General features: G+C 37.7%; 1 protein-coding gene across 2 annotated transcripts in view; it reads left to right on the top strand.

The window, feature by feature from the left end:
- Window positions 1-11543: 11543 nt before the first annotated feature.
- MINDY3 (MINDY lysine 48 deubiquitinase 3) overlaps window positions 11544-17628 on the top strand; it is a 45102-nt gene continuing 39017 nt past the window's right edge. The window contains exon 1 of one of the 2 annotated variants that reach the window (XM_071735150.1): window positions 11544-11817. In XM_071735150.1, the coding sequence (XP_071591251.1) occupies window positions 11721-11817 (97 nt within the window). In that variant the 5' untranslated portion in view covers window positions 11544-11720. The remainder of the gene's footprint in view (window positions 11818-17628) is intronic. The other variant, XM_071735151.1, reaches the window with a different exon arrangement.

Here is a 17628-nt window from a genome sequence, read left to right on the forward strand (position 1 = left end):
GTGGAATGGGTGCCTGGTATCACACACACATGGAGGATGACCAGACAGTTTTGTTTTACCATATGTAGCAGTTCCACATGTACGTATGCATGTAAGTTCACTTTTTCTTCAGTCAAGGAAATCTCCTCTATTCAAATACCAATTTCACAAAACTTTTAAACATTCGTTATTTTTAAGATTCCAGATTTAGCCTGCTTATATTGTTTTAAATTAGTTTCTAGGATTCAGATGTTTTTAGAGATAGTTGGAAGGAAAAATATACAGACAGACCAAAAGAACAATTGCACATCACAGAATCATGGAGTCTCCATAACTTCCCTGGGCAACCTGTTCCAGTGTCTCAACACCCTCACACTAAAAAATTTCTTCCTAATGTCTCACCTGAATCTCCCCTCTTCCAGTTGAAAGTCATTCCCCCTTGTCCTATCACTACAAGCACTTGTAAAAAGTCTCTCTCCAGCTTTCTTGTAGGAATTCAAGGCAAACAAAAGTGATAAAAAGAGACACCTATGATCTTTACCTTAATCCATGTCAGAGACCCTGCAGTGTCACCAACAGTTGCTGGAAAAGACTTCTGATTCCCCTGGCATTTGGGGTACTTGCTTTCTGCCCATTTACTCCAGGCAGAATAAGGGAAGAAGCCTGCAAATTTCAGACTCTTCAAAGGATGTGCTGGGAATCTGGGGCACTTGCTAAGATGTCCAACACAATCTGCTGCACAGATTCTTTACTGGCTTGGCTAAGGAATGCCTTGTTAACCTTAAATTACACTTAATATGGTGTAAAAAAATGAGAAAACCCATGACCTCCAGAACAAATAATACTGTTAAAAATGTTTACAGGCTACATGGACATGACTATTACTACTTTATTTACAATTAGTTTATCTTTACAGTAGTAATCTGTTTTTATCCTAAGAAGATGCTAATAATTTTTTCAGATTTTGTGCACTTTTACCCACTTTTGGAGCTGCCATAAGTCTCACAACTGTTTTCTTCTTTGATGACATCAGTCTCTTTTGACCAACTTCATTCTATATGAATTTCAGTACAAAACAACTTCACTACTTTTTCATAAGAATAAATTTTTCTTTCCCTTTCACAATTTTGTGACTGTTTCTCTTATACCTTGTAAGGAACTTGAAAAAATAAGGTGTGATGAGGAATGTATTTCTCATTGTACCTTACATTGTGCTAGATTTTGCATTAGAAACATGTACGACATCTGAAGAAACCAATGCTGCCAAGCTTATTGCTTTCTGTGACTTGAAACCAGAGCTTAGCAGCTGTTAAGCACTTTAGGGTGATCCTATGTTTTGGGTGACTGATCTCCAAGCTTTTCCTTTAAGGCACACTATAACACTACAGCTTGCAGAAGCTTTTGAACACTCTTCTTGGAGCTGAATGTACCATGTGAGCAAATATGTCAGTAAAGCTCCTCAGCTGGCCTGAAGTGCAGAAAGCAGATTTCTCTCCCATTGTTCAACTGATGATGATACTGAAGAAGCATTTGTATCCACAGCCTCCACCAACGAAGACATCTTTCAATACCAGGAATCCATACTGAAAAAGAGATTTATTTTTCAAAAGACCAAGTAGAGTTTCTATTGCCTTCTATGTTCCAGGTGAGGTGGTAAACAACCACCCAGCAAACCTCTGCCACCTCCTTAAGCTGGCACGAGTTTGAAGATTGGCAACAGCATTTGTGCTGTTTCATACAAAGAAATTTGGGCAGGCATTGAAGATGACTTTTATGATGTGCTTGGCATTCAGCCTCATAATATTTCCAACACCATCTTACCCAAGCTTTTTATATCATTTATTCTGAATCAGGAAAGAGCCCTTCTATCTAGGGAAATACTTCTGGTATTTGGGTGACTGCTACAAACAGGGAATACAGAGAACCCATGTGCCCAATTAAAAAAAACTTCCCTCTGTGAAATATGTTGGTTCTTGAAATAATCTGTAAAAGAAAGTTTTATTGACAAGTCATAGGCAAGTACAGAAAACTGTCCACCCTTCAAAACTATATTTTGGAAATACTTTGGGCCTCTTTGGACTTAAGATTCTGATTATATAAGTCAGCACTACTGTATTTTTTTTACCATGTACAGTTAGATATAGGAGGAAAATGTATTTTACATGCTTATGAAAACCTTACTGGCAAAAGTGCTAGTAGTGTGTTTATCAAAAACACTATTTATATTTACATTCCAAAAAGATGCTGCAGGACATGATGTTTCCAGACCTGACCTGGCTTCCAGCAAGTCAATAACAAAATTTTGCACTGAATTTTAATTCTGTTCAGTAATCTAAAATATTAATCTTGACATATCAAAACTTAGAATCAATCAGGGAAATCAAATACTACAGACCATGCCTATTAGGAAGCTCAAAGAGAGCAAAAGGTGTAGCTATAGTAAGATCTATAGACAAGCTGCAAGGTAGCTATAAAATTTGGTAACATGGGAAACATTTAGCTCATTATTACTTCATAGTTTTACCTACCCAAACCCCATTCAAAGGACTGCATTGTAAAAAACAGTCTCTGTGGTTTCCTATAAGGCCTGGTTGATTTAACATAAAACAACAAGGTGTGGAAACTGAATTAGATCCTATGATTTACAATGTTTCTTTCATTTTCTTTATTGCCAAATAGCTTTAGATATATAGCATATATATTTAATAGTAATCTCTGGATTGTTTTGAGTTAGCACATTATTTCTTAATTTCTTTTCTTTTTCTTTCCTTTTGTTTATTGGATGCAGTAAATTCCAATTGCTTCTCTTCATTTTACAAGGTAAAAACTGTACTTAATGCATCATCTTATGGGTATAAAAATGAAAGCTGATGGAGTACAATATTATGATTTATATATGTCTTCACCCAAAACTCTGTGTGTTTAATCCCTTTGTGAGGCTCTAATGTCTCTACGACTACCATTTCTTTCTGAATAAAATTATTTGATACAAGAAATATATAACTTTGGGGAAAAAAAAGTCATTATGAGAAAGAATACCAAGAAAGGCTAGAAACAATTCAGCTATCAATGTGCAATAGTCAACCTATCTGAAATCAGACTTTTGACTTGAGTATACATTGCACACTGGTGTTCTTCCTCTCTAGAGCATCTTATCTGCTCAGCTTGTCATCTCATAGAATGGAATGCAGATGACCCTCCCCAGACCATGTGGCACAGAGGATATATAGGTAATCTAAAGAAAGCTTATCACAGGTGAGGAGTGCCCAGAGGACGCAGGAATGGGTTGCTACGCAGATGTTTCCAACTGGTGCAAACTAGAAAAAAAGGTAAATCCAGAAATATGGGAAGTCAAACCCAGTTCCCTGCTGGCCATGTATTTTCTTCTGAAATTCTGTGAGTAAACTTCTCTGTCCCCATGGGTACTTCTCATTGCAACCACAATGTCTTATGAGATTCAAAACAGGGAGTAATGATTTTAATTTGCTCTGTCAGTTCAGCAACTTCTCATGCAAATGCAACACTGGAGGCTCAAAGGTGCAAGCTTTGGGGTATACATCCTCATCACTAATTGTCTGAAATGAACACATTTCTTCACCAAAATACACAAAGCTAGTTGAATTTTTTGCCACATTAATCTGCACATCAATTTTTCTTTTCAACGTCGTGTGAAAAACATGCCAAACCAAAAATGTGCCTGTTGTCATGTGATTCATCGTACCATAAACTTAGATTCACAGCTCTTGACAAACCCTTGAGTTTTGTTTTTACTTACACTGCTCCAGAATGAAGCTACTAAAGAAAGAGGAGAGGAAATCTGGCCTAGGATTTCTCTGTATGTAAGTGATGCTGCTGAAATGCTAACTGCTTATGATGATTTTCGCAACAAAAAATTTGGTGGTGATAGTAGAGACAACTGGATTTTGAAAATCATCCATACGTGCTTCATGTACTGCTAAGTTTTGTAGAACACTGTGCAAGGATATACCATATGTCAGATGGAAGAACTGGCTCTGGCACTACCAGTTTCATACAATTTAGTAACAAGCATTTCAACTTCACCTGTTTCTAGTGACTCAACACGATGCTTGAACATCAGACTGTCTCTTCTGCTTTGCCCACCCAGCAGACATCTGAAGATGAGAGTTGCCATAATAGGCTAGATTTATCCACTGATTATTCTTCCTTAATAGCAGTGTTAGCACCTACTGGTGTGCTGAATGAGCAGTTTTCTTCTTAGCCTTACTTTTCAGGAGTCCGTAGATTTTTAAAAGAAAATGTGATAACATTTGCTCTATTTTGCAACATTTTTGCACTAATGACATTTTATACATCAGGCAAAATTTTGTTTTGCTATGAGACAGAATAAACAGTTTAAGTTTTAAGTTTAAAAGTGATCTGATCCTTTCAAATGTTTGGGTCCTATAATTAATTACTATAATAGTAATTAACAACTGAACAGTGGAAATTATTTAACAGGAAATTTTGTCATGATTAAATATATGTTTTAGCATGCTTTATTTAATGCTTTTTTAAAAAGAATTTTACTACTCTTAATAAAAGCAATTTAAACTTCACAAAACTTCATGCAAAGAGGTATATGTGTATATGTATTAAATGCATGTATGACAAATGCACTGCTTGACACTGAAATATAATTACAACTACAGAGCAACAAAAAAAAGGAGCTTGGAGCAGAAGATAAAGAACATAAGATACATTATGTTGAATCTGCAGTTGAGAAATAGGTAAGAGGTACATCATTTAATACTTTTGAATTTTGCTAGAGGATTGTCATCACCTCTAATTATATGAGAAGGAATAAATGATTTTAAGCTTAAATCTTCAGGACAAAAAATCTTTCAATTGTGTGCATAATTTGCATAGGCAATTACTGTCCTTTCACACAGTCACTGTAATTGTGATTGCTCTGACTGCATGTCCAAATTAGAGAAACAAAAGTATGCAAGCACAGCTGCATAAACTTTCTGCCTGAATAACTGCAAGTCATTAGTTTCTTCTCATTTGAAAGATGGATTTAGCAATAGAAATTATACCAGATAAAAATGAAGAAATTTCACTTCAGGGATATAAAACTCTTTTGTATTAAAAACAAGGTATGCCATCTATTGGGCATTAAAGATGGACAGTAATTATAAATGCAACAAGAGTGGAGGACTACATAATAGCTATACTAAGCTGGAACAGCAAATATCTGAGGAGGATTAGAGTTGCCACATAGTGCTGGAAACCTAATGATGATGATAGTGAATGATTACTGTCAATAAACTACAGAGAAGTGGATGAAAGCATGAGGCCATGGAAAGATACACAGGAGGGTGAGCATATACGACTTGCAGGTCAACTGCACAAGAGGCATTAAAAAAATGGCATGAGACAATCAAACAAGAAGACATCATTAAAGTGTGATGGATGGGTATACATTGAAATGCAGATAGCTTGCAGAGCAAATCAAAGGTGAACTCTTTTTAAGATACTTAAAACTACTGAGTGCATTTTGAAGGGGCAGTAGAGAAGTAAGAAGAGAGAAAATTCACTTCTTAACAGGCTCAGTCATTTTTGGAATAAATAATTTCACAAAACTGAAAGAAAACTGGGTTTCTGCAAAATAGGGAGACTTACTTCTTTCCATCTGATGTCAAAATTTCAAAGAAAACCCTTTCTAGTACTTGCAGTTTTGGTCCCTGGTCCATAAGGACCATGAATCATTCAAACTATTTTATCTCAGGAATAGATTGTTTCAATTGTCAGAGAAATGTAGTAGTGGGGAATTTCTCCTACTCGTCCACACCACTTTTAACTAAGAGAGGAATGTAGTATTGAGGATAGATTCCTAATTCATCTGAACAGGTTCTAGAGAAGAATCACTTCTTGAACATTTGATGCCTACCAATTGCTATTTAGAATAACAGGAGAAAGGGTATTACATTTTATTAGTCTTTATTCTTTTGTTATAAAGAAAGAAAGACAATACCAAGTGAAGAAAAATATCAGCATAGTTTTTTAAGTAGAGAAATTTGAAAGTAAAAAAAATAATAAAGAATAAAAGTTGTCAGTAAAAATGCCAAAAGTAAGTAAAACAGGGACAAGCCATGGCTGCTGTGGGAAATCACAAATTTGAAATCCTTCACTTTGTGTGTTTCAAAGCAGATGTTCAACTGCTATAAATCAGCAAATGTCCCTGACCCATAATTTCTTAACCTGGGGTTAAGGAATTGTGTCAAGGATTTTTTTTTTTTTGCTCTGAATTTAAACTGAGTAGCATTACAGTTCCAATTCTAAGAACTACACCACCATCTAGTGGGCACAGATTTTTATTCAGATAAGGTAAACCAGTTAATTTAAATGATCTGAAGGAACCACGGGTTGCAGTCTTCGTAACGTCGAGCTTGGGTACTGACACACAGATATAGAGTGTATATCCATAAGCAATATAAACTATAGTTATATATAAGACCCTATTATTTCTTTTGGTGTGATGGTAACATTCTGTAGAGAGGAAGTAGGAATTAATGTCAGAACAAATATCACATTTGATGAAACAGAACACCAACCTCAAATCAGTTCTAAAGCTGAATTAACTTACTCAGGACCTCTCTTTCCCTAAGGTTTCCCATCTGATGGGTGCTTTCCTCAGTAATGCCTGTCATGTCCTCTGATGTTTGATTTTTGTTCCAAGCATGATTACTCCTGGTTAGTCTCCTCTCCTTGCAGACTTTCTTCTGTATTCTTAAAACGTGACAAATATGTGATACTTCTGCAGAATGGCCTGAAGTGTGTGTCACGGGCCTTAGGAACTCTCAGACTCTTACAGAAAGAAAGGTTATCAGTATGAAGGTAGATGGGATTTTTCACTAACTCTGTGAAAAGAGATTAAATAATGAATTTTCATAACAGATCTGAAGGACAAAATGTCACACAAGAAGAAATAGACCCTTCCAAGAATTAAAAAGCAATAATAATTATATATATATAATAATTATATTGATACTTAAGGAAACAAAACAGTGGCTAAGGATGAAAAATTAAACAAAAGGCAAGTGCCCTTAGAGGTAAGTACAGGGGAAGAGGGGATGAGAACACAAAGGGAAGAGTACCACTGTGACAGGCTTTTAGAAAAGAGGACTTTGAAACAGAAAACCTGAGAGTAAGAAAAGGAATTTAGAAACAAGACACTTAAATGGGAAAATGGTTTTGACTGCCACACTTAGAAAATGAGGTCCTTATGCCTGTAGTACAGACCACTTTCTGAGTATTTTTGGGTTTTTTCCTATCAGCAATCTGAACCACCTTTTAATTTTGCATTCTTCCAGAATTTTACTTGCTTCAAAACAAAATTTCCCTGTAGAACCCAACTTTTCCCTGATCTCCAAGACAAAAAATAAAGCTGGTCTAAATACTTTGATGGAATTTTCTGCAGGAAGACAGTCCTTTTGCAAAACTAGTACTTTCTGATCCAATTTTGACTAAACTATGTACATTTAATTTTTCTAACATTCCAATACAATGAATATATTACAATTCAGCTTTACTGAAATCAAACAATTTCATCTCTTTTTCAAATACCTTTTGGTTTGAAATTTAGCTTACATTATTGCAATGGATGGGTCCATATTTGCTGTAAAAATTTAACTGCATTACTGGCCTTACTAGCTCCTTTTATCTTTTCTATTCTGCATTACTACTGTTACGAGAACTCTGCAATTAACCAGGGAGCAGTGACTGCACATCAACCCCATTCATGTCACATTGGCTTGTCTGAGCCACTTGTAACTAATAATGCCAGAGATACAATATTAGCATATTGGTACTTGACATTCTCAATTTAAATACATCCAGAGTAGTCTTCATAATCACAGACTTTTTCCATCTCTTTTCATTTTCCTCCACAAAAAAATATAGTCCTGAATCCAAAAGCCATACAATGAGTGACCTATAAGGAAAATAATTTGAATTCTTTAAGATATTTGTACTTCAAAATAATAGAAAATCTCAGAATGCTTTGTGACGGGAAAAAAACCCAAAAACAAAACAAAAAAAAAACAACTCCAAAACCCCCTTGTCTTTAAACATGAAAATGCCACAGTAACATGTAAAAATTGAATAAATTACTTTCTAAAATAGTTCATATTCTAATGAATTATTATTATGTTTTTTATCTTTTCCTTCAGTATAGTAGGAAACTCTTAGAAGATGCTACATATTGAAACCAACAGAATCAAACTAAACCAAGTGAGATCAGATTTAAGACTAGAAAGGAGGGAATGGCAGCTGCTATGTTATCCCCAAAAAAACCAAACCAAAACAAAACAAAAACTCTAAACCAGCCCTCAGAAGGAATTAGCAGCATTGCATAAAGAAAAAAACTAAATAGTGCATATTATTTATGAGAAAAAAAAAAAAAAAGAAAGCTCAATTCTTTTTAAAAGTGCACATCAAGTCAACCAAATCAACCACATGATGGCAGTCCAATACTTTTAAAAGAAAAGACAACCAGGTGTATTTAACAGATTTTAAAATACTTTTAAAAGTAGTTCAAATCTGTGCATACTACACAGAACATATCCAAGAAATGCTGTAGCACAGAGACTTTCAATCTTTCTCAATTTGCATACCTGTAGGCATTTTAAGGAAGTAAAGACTTGAATGCAGAGAAGTCTGTTGCTTTATTTATCTTCATGAAACCCTGATTTTATAGGAACACAGTTCCTGCAGCCCTGGGTCCACGGAAACAAGATTTAAATACCATTGTTTCATAATGCTAGAAAAAAATTTTCCCATGCTTCAGTGTGCTAATTTGCACACTCTTCATTCAGAGTTCATGCTTCAATCTACGTTAATTCTGTTTCTGAAACCCAATGTATATAAATCAGCCTGATGTTAGACCCAACTGAGTTCTTAGTTTCTTCCTCAGTGAGCAAAACCAACATCCTGGAAAAGAAGTCCCAGTACATTCTTAACTCCAAAATATCAGTTTTCTGGTATAGTTTTCTCCTGTTTAGTTTCCTTCTCATTCGCAACCCAACTACCTGTGTAAATTCAGACACATCTCTTCCAGTTCAATTCTTTGGTATGCATAATGCAACATATCAAAGATTAAGAACGCCGAAAACTAAAAGATGACTTGTGAGATATCAAAAGTTGTAACTGATGACACCCACAGTCTCAGTCTCTCATATTCAGTGTTGTTTGCTACTGTTGACTATTCAGTTTGCCTTTTACCATTTGCATTACTGGTATTTCCAAAATCAGTTCCTAAGCCTAACCCTAACCAAGACATGGCAGATTATTCTAGTTGGCACTTATGACTAAAATTGCTTCTTTTTTCCCAGTTTCATTAATTTTTATCATGTGCTGTATGCCACCAAATGAAGATGGGTCAAAACACTTGACATTCTGTGCCTCTCGTTACTGTCTTTGATTTTGTCAGTATAATGAGTAACTCTTGGAGACACATTTTCTCATATCTGTATTTAAATTATATGAAAAAAACTTGCAGTGTCAGAGGAATATAGCAGTCAGTAGCTGGAGAGACATTTTAAAAACAGCTAGCACATTTTTATACAATGCAGGGCATTAGCCTAAAACCTCACTGCCACTGCTACACAATAAAATTGCTACTACACCAAAATACGGCTATTTGTCATTCTAACTCAGGTTAGACTCAATTTAACAGGCCACTGTGACTTTTCAGGAGTATTAGCTGCTAGCTCACCTGTGGGTCTCTAATCACAGATATGTGGTTGATCAGCATTCTTCCATTCTACCATGCAAAAGTGAACCTGCAGTACTTACTTGGAGTGCACTGAACTGCTGCACCTCTTCTAGCCCACAGTGCCCAAGGTTTGACCAAGCTTTTCCTTACATCTGTTTCAGTGTGAACACCTGCTTGCACCCGTGAAATCAAAGGGCACTTGACTCTAATTAACACTCTTTCCACTACACACAAATTAGGAGAACATGCACCAGGAAGGGAAGTGGAGGAGGAGCTTCCAGACTTCTGCTGCCTCTGGGTGCTTCCATTCGACTTCTCTTCCACACAGCACTGGCCACCTTCCCATTGTAGCCTCAGCATCCTTGTTCTGCAGTGCTTTCTTCCCTCAATTTTCCACTTCTTCATTGCATTGTTTTTCATATTGCACCTCCAGCTTCCATGACAACAAATTTGCTTCCTCAAAACAAACAAAGCACCTTAAATAGATGGGCTGAATCTTGAAGTTCTTTCCTCCCCATAAAGCCAGCCTATCAAGGGACAGTCTCAATTTTGTTGAGCTGACTTATGCTCATGCCATTATGAACTCTGTACACTTCTTTGAAATATTCCAAGTGCATATTCAATACACTTTGAAATATCTGTTCTTTGATATTTTCCTCTCATTTGTGGGATGTTCACAATTTCAAACCTACTAAATCTACAAAAAAGATATTGCATTTTACTGCACTGTTGATTCAAAACACAAAAAACCTAAGCAATATGATGACCTTTATTATAATCTGCACACAACCTGATTTTCTTGTTATGATCCATTCAAATCTAAATACTTTCCACTTTTTTATGTTAAAAATCAAAGTGTCTATTATAAGCATTATTTCTTCAAATTCATAATCCATTCCATTAATCAAACTGAAAGAAATTGATGGTTTGCCAGTAGTTATTTTAAAAATCCTTAAGTATGCAAGTATTTGAAAATGCTTAAAAATTGGAAGTGCAACCACCCCATCTTCTGATCAACTTGTGGTATGACATGTGAGAAAGCTTACAAACACCCTAATAACAATTGCATAAATAAGAATGCACGTGTAACTGTCTCAGTATGTGCTCAATCTCTACAAAAATAAGTGTATAAAGAAGATACAGTGAGAACAATATTACAGCTCAGTTTCTTCTACACTCCATATGAACAATTGCAGGTGGCGTATGTAGTGCCTGTTCTGACCAGAAAACTTTCAGATTGAAATGCTTTTTCCTACGAGAACATCCTCACTCCAGTTTTGTCAGTAATAATGGTTATTCTTGCGCACACCACTAATCCCAAAACTTCCATGAAGAATTCCCATTGAAATGGCAACCGCCTTTCAGAAATAAAACGACAATTATATTTTATTGAAATGCCCAGCCTTTGTTTCTATAATTAGTACTGGGGGAAAAAAATTAATCAGATCAACAATATTTATTTTCCAAATTGAAACCTTTCCAGGTTCACAGGATGTAGGTAGTGTAAGACAGGGATGGGCGGAGGGGGGGGGAGGAGGAAGCTCGGGCGTTCTGAGAACGTGCTGGGGGCTCGGGGCTCGGGGCTCAGGGCTCATGGGCTCACAGATCAGGGCTCACGGACCAGAGCTCACGCACCACAGCTCATAGACCAGAGCCCAGGGCTGCCTCGCCCGCCGCCGCTCCGCCCTCAGCCAACGCCTCCTCAGGGGGCAGCGGCCTCAGAGAGGCTGTGGCGCCACTCCCCTCCCGCCCGCCCGCCCCGTCTCCCGGTACCCGGAAGCACCGGGGCCTGCTGGGGAGCTGAGCATGCGCAGCTCCGCCAGACACCCAGCGAGGCCCCGCCTCCCCCTCCCGAGCGCCCCTCCCGAGCGCCCCTCCCGGCGCGGCACGGCCCCTCCCGGCCTGGAGCGGCTCCGCCCCTGCGCAGGGGCAACGGCTTCAACGGGCGCCTCCGCCGCCGGGAAACGCCTCGCCAGCCCGGTCCCAGGGCCGCCGCTGCCCCGTCATGTCCGAGGCGGCCCAGGAGCTTGTCCACTTGGTGTGGGGCAAGAAGGCCGGGCCCCGCGGGCTGGCCGACACCATCTTCTGCCGCTGGGCACAAGGTACCTGCGTGCGCCGTGCCCTGGCCCCGCTCCCCGCCCGGCCCTTCCCCCGCATCAGTGTCCGTCTGTCCTTCTCCCCCGGCGGCCCCTTCCTTGTCTCCCTCCCCTCGTTCCCCCCTCGCCGTTTTCGGCCCACCTGCCAGGACACACCCATAGGTTTCCCCGAGGGCTCCCCGTCGCCCGTCTGTCCGTGTCCGTGTGTCTGTGACGGGAGGGAGGCGCCGGTTCCTGGGGCAGGGCCCCCGCGCGTCTGCGGACGGGGGCAGCGATAGGTGTTGGCCCTCGTGTTCCTGTCACCGGCAGCTCGGCGTGGGGCCCACGGGAAAAATGATGCAGCAGTTTCCCTTGATAAATAATGGGGATTTACAGCTTGATCGTCCTCTATCACAAGTCTTCAAAGGAACTTAAAAAAGTAGTGGAGGGCATGTATTTCTTAAATATGCTTCAGTTATTTTACATAGCTCATGGAAATGTCAACATGAATCGCCTTTTTTGTTTCTTAAGAACATGTGAATCAGAAATAGACCTCTAAAAAGTAGGGACAGATTCGTAACAGAGACACAGTTTTTTAAAAACTTGTTCCTTGGCGTTTGAAGCAGGTGCACACCATTTTTAGGATATGGCAGGAGATAAAGCAAGAATAAGCGTGGTATTTTTAAAATGTTCTTTCCATATTATGCAACATACATAGTTTATTCTTGATAGACACTTTGTGGTATTCTTAAAAAAATTCAATTGCACATTGTACAGCAGAGACTTACTGATAAAAAAGTACATTCAAAAAATTAGTGTGTGTTGAAATAACAGCCTTCTTTATACCTTAATGCTGGCTTTGAAGAATTCTAGTACTGGTTATGAAGATGGTAATAAAAACATTGCCAATTTCTGGAAAAAAATCACAAAGTATGGTGTAATTTAGAGATTTTATTTTTATATACTAATGCATTCAGGTCTTGGGGTGAAGTTGGATGTGCTTGTTAATTGTGCTTGAATGTGTGATGTTAATTTGGGAATGCACACCTTCTCCTCTTTCACGGGACACAGAGTGCATTACCAGACTAATTTCTTCCTTCCTAGGTTAATCTATATTCAGATAATTCAGTGAGAAACACTTGGGGAAAAAAAATACTAAGTTGCTTTTAAGTTGTAGAATTTAAGCAGGCCTCTACTTTTTATATTGACTTGATTATTTTCATAGAACTGTAATTACTTTCTGAAATACTTCCTAAGTTTTGGTAGAGTGTTGCTGTTTCAGAGCAAGGTTTCTGCAAAGTCAGAAAAAGAAGTGGTATTTAAAAGCTTTTATATTACAAAACTTTTATTATTATAAAAACAATTATTTTTTGATCTGGTAATGTTAGGTAACGGAAATTAGTATTTTGAGTTTGTCTTGCATGAAATTTTAGCAGTGACAACATTCATTGAAATGTATGTTGTAGTGTCCAATGCTTGTGATCCTGTGGAAGATTAATTGTAAATGCCTTTTGTGTTATTGGTGACTCGGGAAAGGGGTTATTCTTTCCTATCTGTCAGGAAAGTCCTGTAACTATACTCTTCAGTGTAACTCTTTCTTTATATCCTGTTCAATAGGTAATCAATTTTTTGTAGTAAAAATATATGACAGTCAGTTTGTGTGTTTGGAGATCTGGGAATCACAGAAGTCACTCTCATTCCCTTATGTTCTGTAGCAGCATAATGCTTTTACCCAGCTTTCAGTTTCTGTTTCATCGAAAAAGTTCTGCATCATTGACAAGAGTCTTGTCAACACTGACTCATCATTTTTTTTTAAGAAAAAAGCAAACAACCAGCCTATAAATCAAACATTATTTATGAAGACTTCAAAGACTTTCAGGTGCTGAAATGGGCTGGTGGTGATAGTCACCATCCATGGAGGTATTAAAGAACTACATGTAGATGAAGCACTTCAGGACATGATCTTGTGGGATGGTGATATATTTTTTTTCCTGGCTTGACAGTTGGAGTTGGTGATTTTTGAGGTCTTTTCCAACCAATTCTGTGTGAAAAATTGAAAGATATCTTCCTTGTTTCTCATCATATGTGCAGAAAGTTTCAAAGTATATAAATGACACCTGTTTAAGCAACTGTTTTGTTGCTGTGGTTTGTTGGGTGGGGGTTGTTTGTTTTGTGGTTTTTTTTAGAATGTAGTGCCTACACAGGTATCTATTTCAGATACTTACTGAATGTTTTCTGATCATTTCCTAAACCCTTTGGAAGTTTAGAACTATAATTTACGTTTAGAAAGAAAAGTAGAAAAGGGAGCATGTTGAGGAAATATAAGACTCAGATCAGTCAGTTTCTCAGTAAAGATAACAATGTGAATCCTTGTCAAGCACCAAATTCATTAACCATCATATTTGGTCAAAACTGAAGACAGATTGATTTGTGGGCAGTTTACAGAAGTGACCTAGCTAATGTGGATGTGCTGGTTAAGTTAGTGGTGGTAATTCCCTCAGTTTGCTGCATTGGCAAATACTTTAAATGTATTGTTTAGATTTCCGACTTAACAAAGACATGGCTGCCAAGCTGGTGCTGCAGTTGTTTGGGTTTTTGTGTGTGTGCTGGTTTTTTTTATATTTTTTTTTTTCTTCATGATTGCTGTGGAATTTGCAATTTGAACTTTGTGAATCCCAGAGTGGACACAAAGGAATGAAGTGCAAAGGCTTGGTCTGCACTTTGATGTTTCCTGGCATAGCTATGATGATTTGGGGAGGAGTTACTAGGAGGACTGAACCCTAAAAAATATAACCATATTAGGAGTGATTTTCATCATTGTTCCCAAGAGACAAATTCCATTCATAAAGGTGCTTTTCAGATCAGCCCTAAGGTATGTGGCATCAGGTCTCCACACTGACAAATATCTGGCAGGTTTGAGTACAGCATCCATTCAAAATTAAGGTGTTTTCTCACTGGTCTTTGGAAAGAAAGATGAAGGACAAGCTTTTCAAAGCAACAATTTAACTTCAAAAGCATAGCATGAAGGTATAAATATGACAGTCAATGTGTGTGTGTATGTATATATATATAATGTACAATGTAAAAATCGATCCTCTTCCAGCTACCAGGTTGCAAGCTGGTTGAGTAGATTGACAATTTCTGTTTTCTTCCTCTCAATTTTTTCTTGGTTTCCTTTTCCTTTTAATGCCTGGGACTCTTCTGGTCTAGTTCTTTTAAACATCACCAGATTGGCTTTTATTACACTTGCCACTCTTTGAAGCATTAAATATAAATAGCAATTTTAAAAGAGAGCCTCTTTTTATTTTATAATGTTTAATTCATTTGAGTAATGGGAGAGAAATAGATATTGTTATCTATGATTTTTTAATGTTTTGATGACTGTGATTTATAGAATAGTTATATTTGTCTGCTTTTCATCTCCAAGTTCCAAATTACTCGGGGGAAACAGTTAAAATGGAAGAAGAAAAAAAAAAAAAAAAAGCTTTCCATATAATACTCACATGTAAGAGTATAGACAAGTGTGAATTGTGTAGACATGTGGAGGAAGTGATTACACCAATTGGCCCACCTCTGCCTGCTTGTTACTTCCTGTCTGCTATAAAAATTGTCTCTTCAAATCTTAAAGTGGGCTTGGTTTTGAAGCCTCTGCTTTACCAATGCTGGTCACCCTTAACAAAGTAAACCTTGGTGAGTCATCCTCATGTCATGGGCTGTGGACTACTCTTAAGGTGTCTGTAAAGAAGTTAGAAGCCAAACCTGCCCAGGAGTTTGGACTTTGGGGGAGAGGGGGGCGAACAAAAAAACCCCCAAGCAATTCAAACAAAAAAGTACCGATGACTACCAACTTGAAACTTCAGTTTAAGTAGAATATGTTGCTTCCGTTTTAGGAGATGTTGTTAATTCTGCCAGTAGGAAGTAGACTTTCTAATTACAAGCCATACTGCTATTAAATGTGAGAGAACAATAGCTTTTGGAAAAACAGCAGGGATATATTGCTGAGAAGAGCTACTTAACAGCCTTATTGAGGGGAGTGATTTCTGTTGTCAGTTTTATAGTGGTAGACTTTTTCTGCTTTCCTCTCCTGGAGTTTTGGCTTTGGGGCAGTGGTACTGTCTTCACACAAAGCATAACCACAGTTTGCTGTTTTAGACAGATTTTCAAATCCCTTTCTATTGTATATGAGATTTAAATGGTTATTTAATGTACTTCCATAATGTAGAATTTCCTTAACATTCAGAAGAACACAAAACTTCTCATGAAGGCTGATGAATGAAAAGTTAGAAGCTGGAGCAGAAATAGAGGTTTTTGAGGACTGTGACATTATATGTAGGTAACAGACATTTCATCACTGTTAGCTTGGAAGGAGTATAGAAGATACCCTTCCCTGTAAGAAAACAGGGTGTGAACATGTAAGTTAAGAAGACTGTATTTTCTGGTTGATGGGTATGGTGACTAATCTGGTTGGAATACATATAGAGCACTAAGAATTTAAACTGGCCTGTAACACAATTATCTAAAGAATTAGTGAACCCTAAAGCTCTGGCTGCTGCCTGGACCTGAAGAGGAGTATCTGAAAAGACATTGTCCCTACTTTAAGAAAAGATACGGTGCTAGTGTGTCCATTCATTACTCTGGGTAAGGCTGACAGGCATAAAGAAAACAAATGATGAGGAGTGTTTGCATAGGTTTTCACAGGGTATGGATTCAGAAGTTTTAGTCAAAATTCAGAAGTTTCACATAGCTTTTTTGGTTTTACAGAGGTGTGAAAGATGTCTGACACATTGGGATATTACCTTGTTTTCTGGCACCTAGTTGCCCAGTTTAGTGGTAGTTTACCAGGTAATTTGGGTACTTTCCTTACACCCTCCCAGGGCTTCTTTAGCCACTGCCCATTAAGTGGACTTTTGTTGTGGTATTGCAGTAGTAAATGCTGCTTTCTTTTTGTGTATGAAAAACACTGAAAATATACAGCATCCTTTGTAAAATCAAAGTGTTACATCCTGGACATCCTAAATATTGGGGGGGGGGGGCTGGAGGGGTGGGGGGTGGGGGAGTAGTTTTTTTTTTAATTAGGCAAATATAAAAAGATGCAGGAAGGCAGTGGGGAGGTCGTAATAAAAGAAAGAAGGGGGTTTTAGTGCTATGGAACATGATGTGAAGTATTAGATTAAAGAAAAGAGCAGAAAACTAAGTCATATGTTCATTTTGGTAAACTTTATGTAGAGAAGCTAGGAATTAGGTGTAAGAAAGGAAACATGGGCCTTGGTAAGTTTAGGAGAAAAAAGGAGAATAAAACTTTGTTTTGTATGATTAATGGTGGACAAAAGATATAAAGACGGATTTTGGAATATAGTAACTCCAAATATTGGGCAATACACAGGTTACCAACAGGAATCTACCTCTACCTCTTCCCCTGCTCCACCTGCTCCCCAAGAGAAGGGTTAAATTAGTAGTGCAGTAGTAGAGTTGAAAAAATGGGGTTAGTGGAGCATTTAATGGGGTTATAAATGGAACGGAAGTTGAATGATAATTATACTGTTTTACATTTCTTATAGTTAAGTTGTGATAATTATAGCAAAAGAGATTAATTGAAAATAAAGTTTGGCTGCATTGTACTATTTTGCTCTTGAAATTTTATCTTTAGTGAAAAGAGCTTTGTGATAGATATTACTGTATAAATTAGTCTGGATCAGAGATGCTGGTCTTGGTTGGTAGCTTAACAGGTGTCCATGCTGTTCCTACAAATCATAAGGAAGAACATGGTTCATGGCAAAAAAGGTAAGTAAGTGTGATTGCAGGCTGAGTTACAGTTGAACCCAGCTGGACTTAAGATTT

The sequence above is a fragment of the Heliangelus exortis genome, chromosome 2 (genome assembly GCF_036169615.1).
Source record: "Heliangelus exortis chromosome 2, bHelExo1.hap1, whole genome shotgun sequence".
In the NCBI taxonomy this organism is placed as follows: domain Eukaryota; kingdom Metazoa; phylum Chordata; class Aves; order Apodiformes; family Trochilidae; genus Heliangelus; species Heliangelus exortis.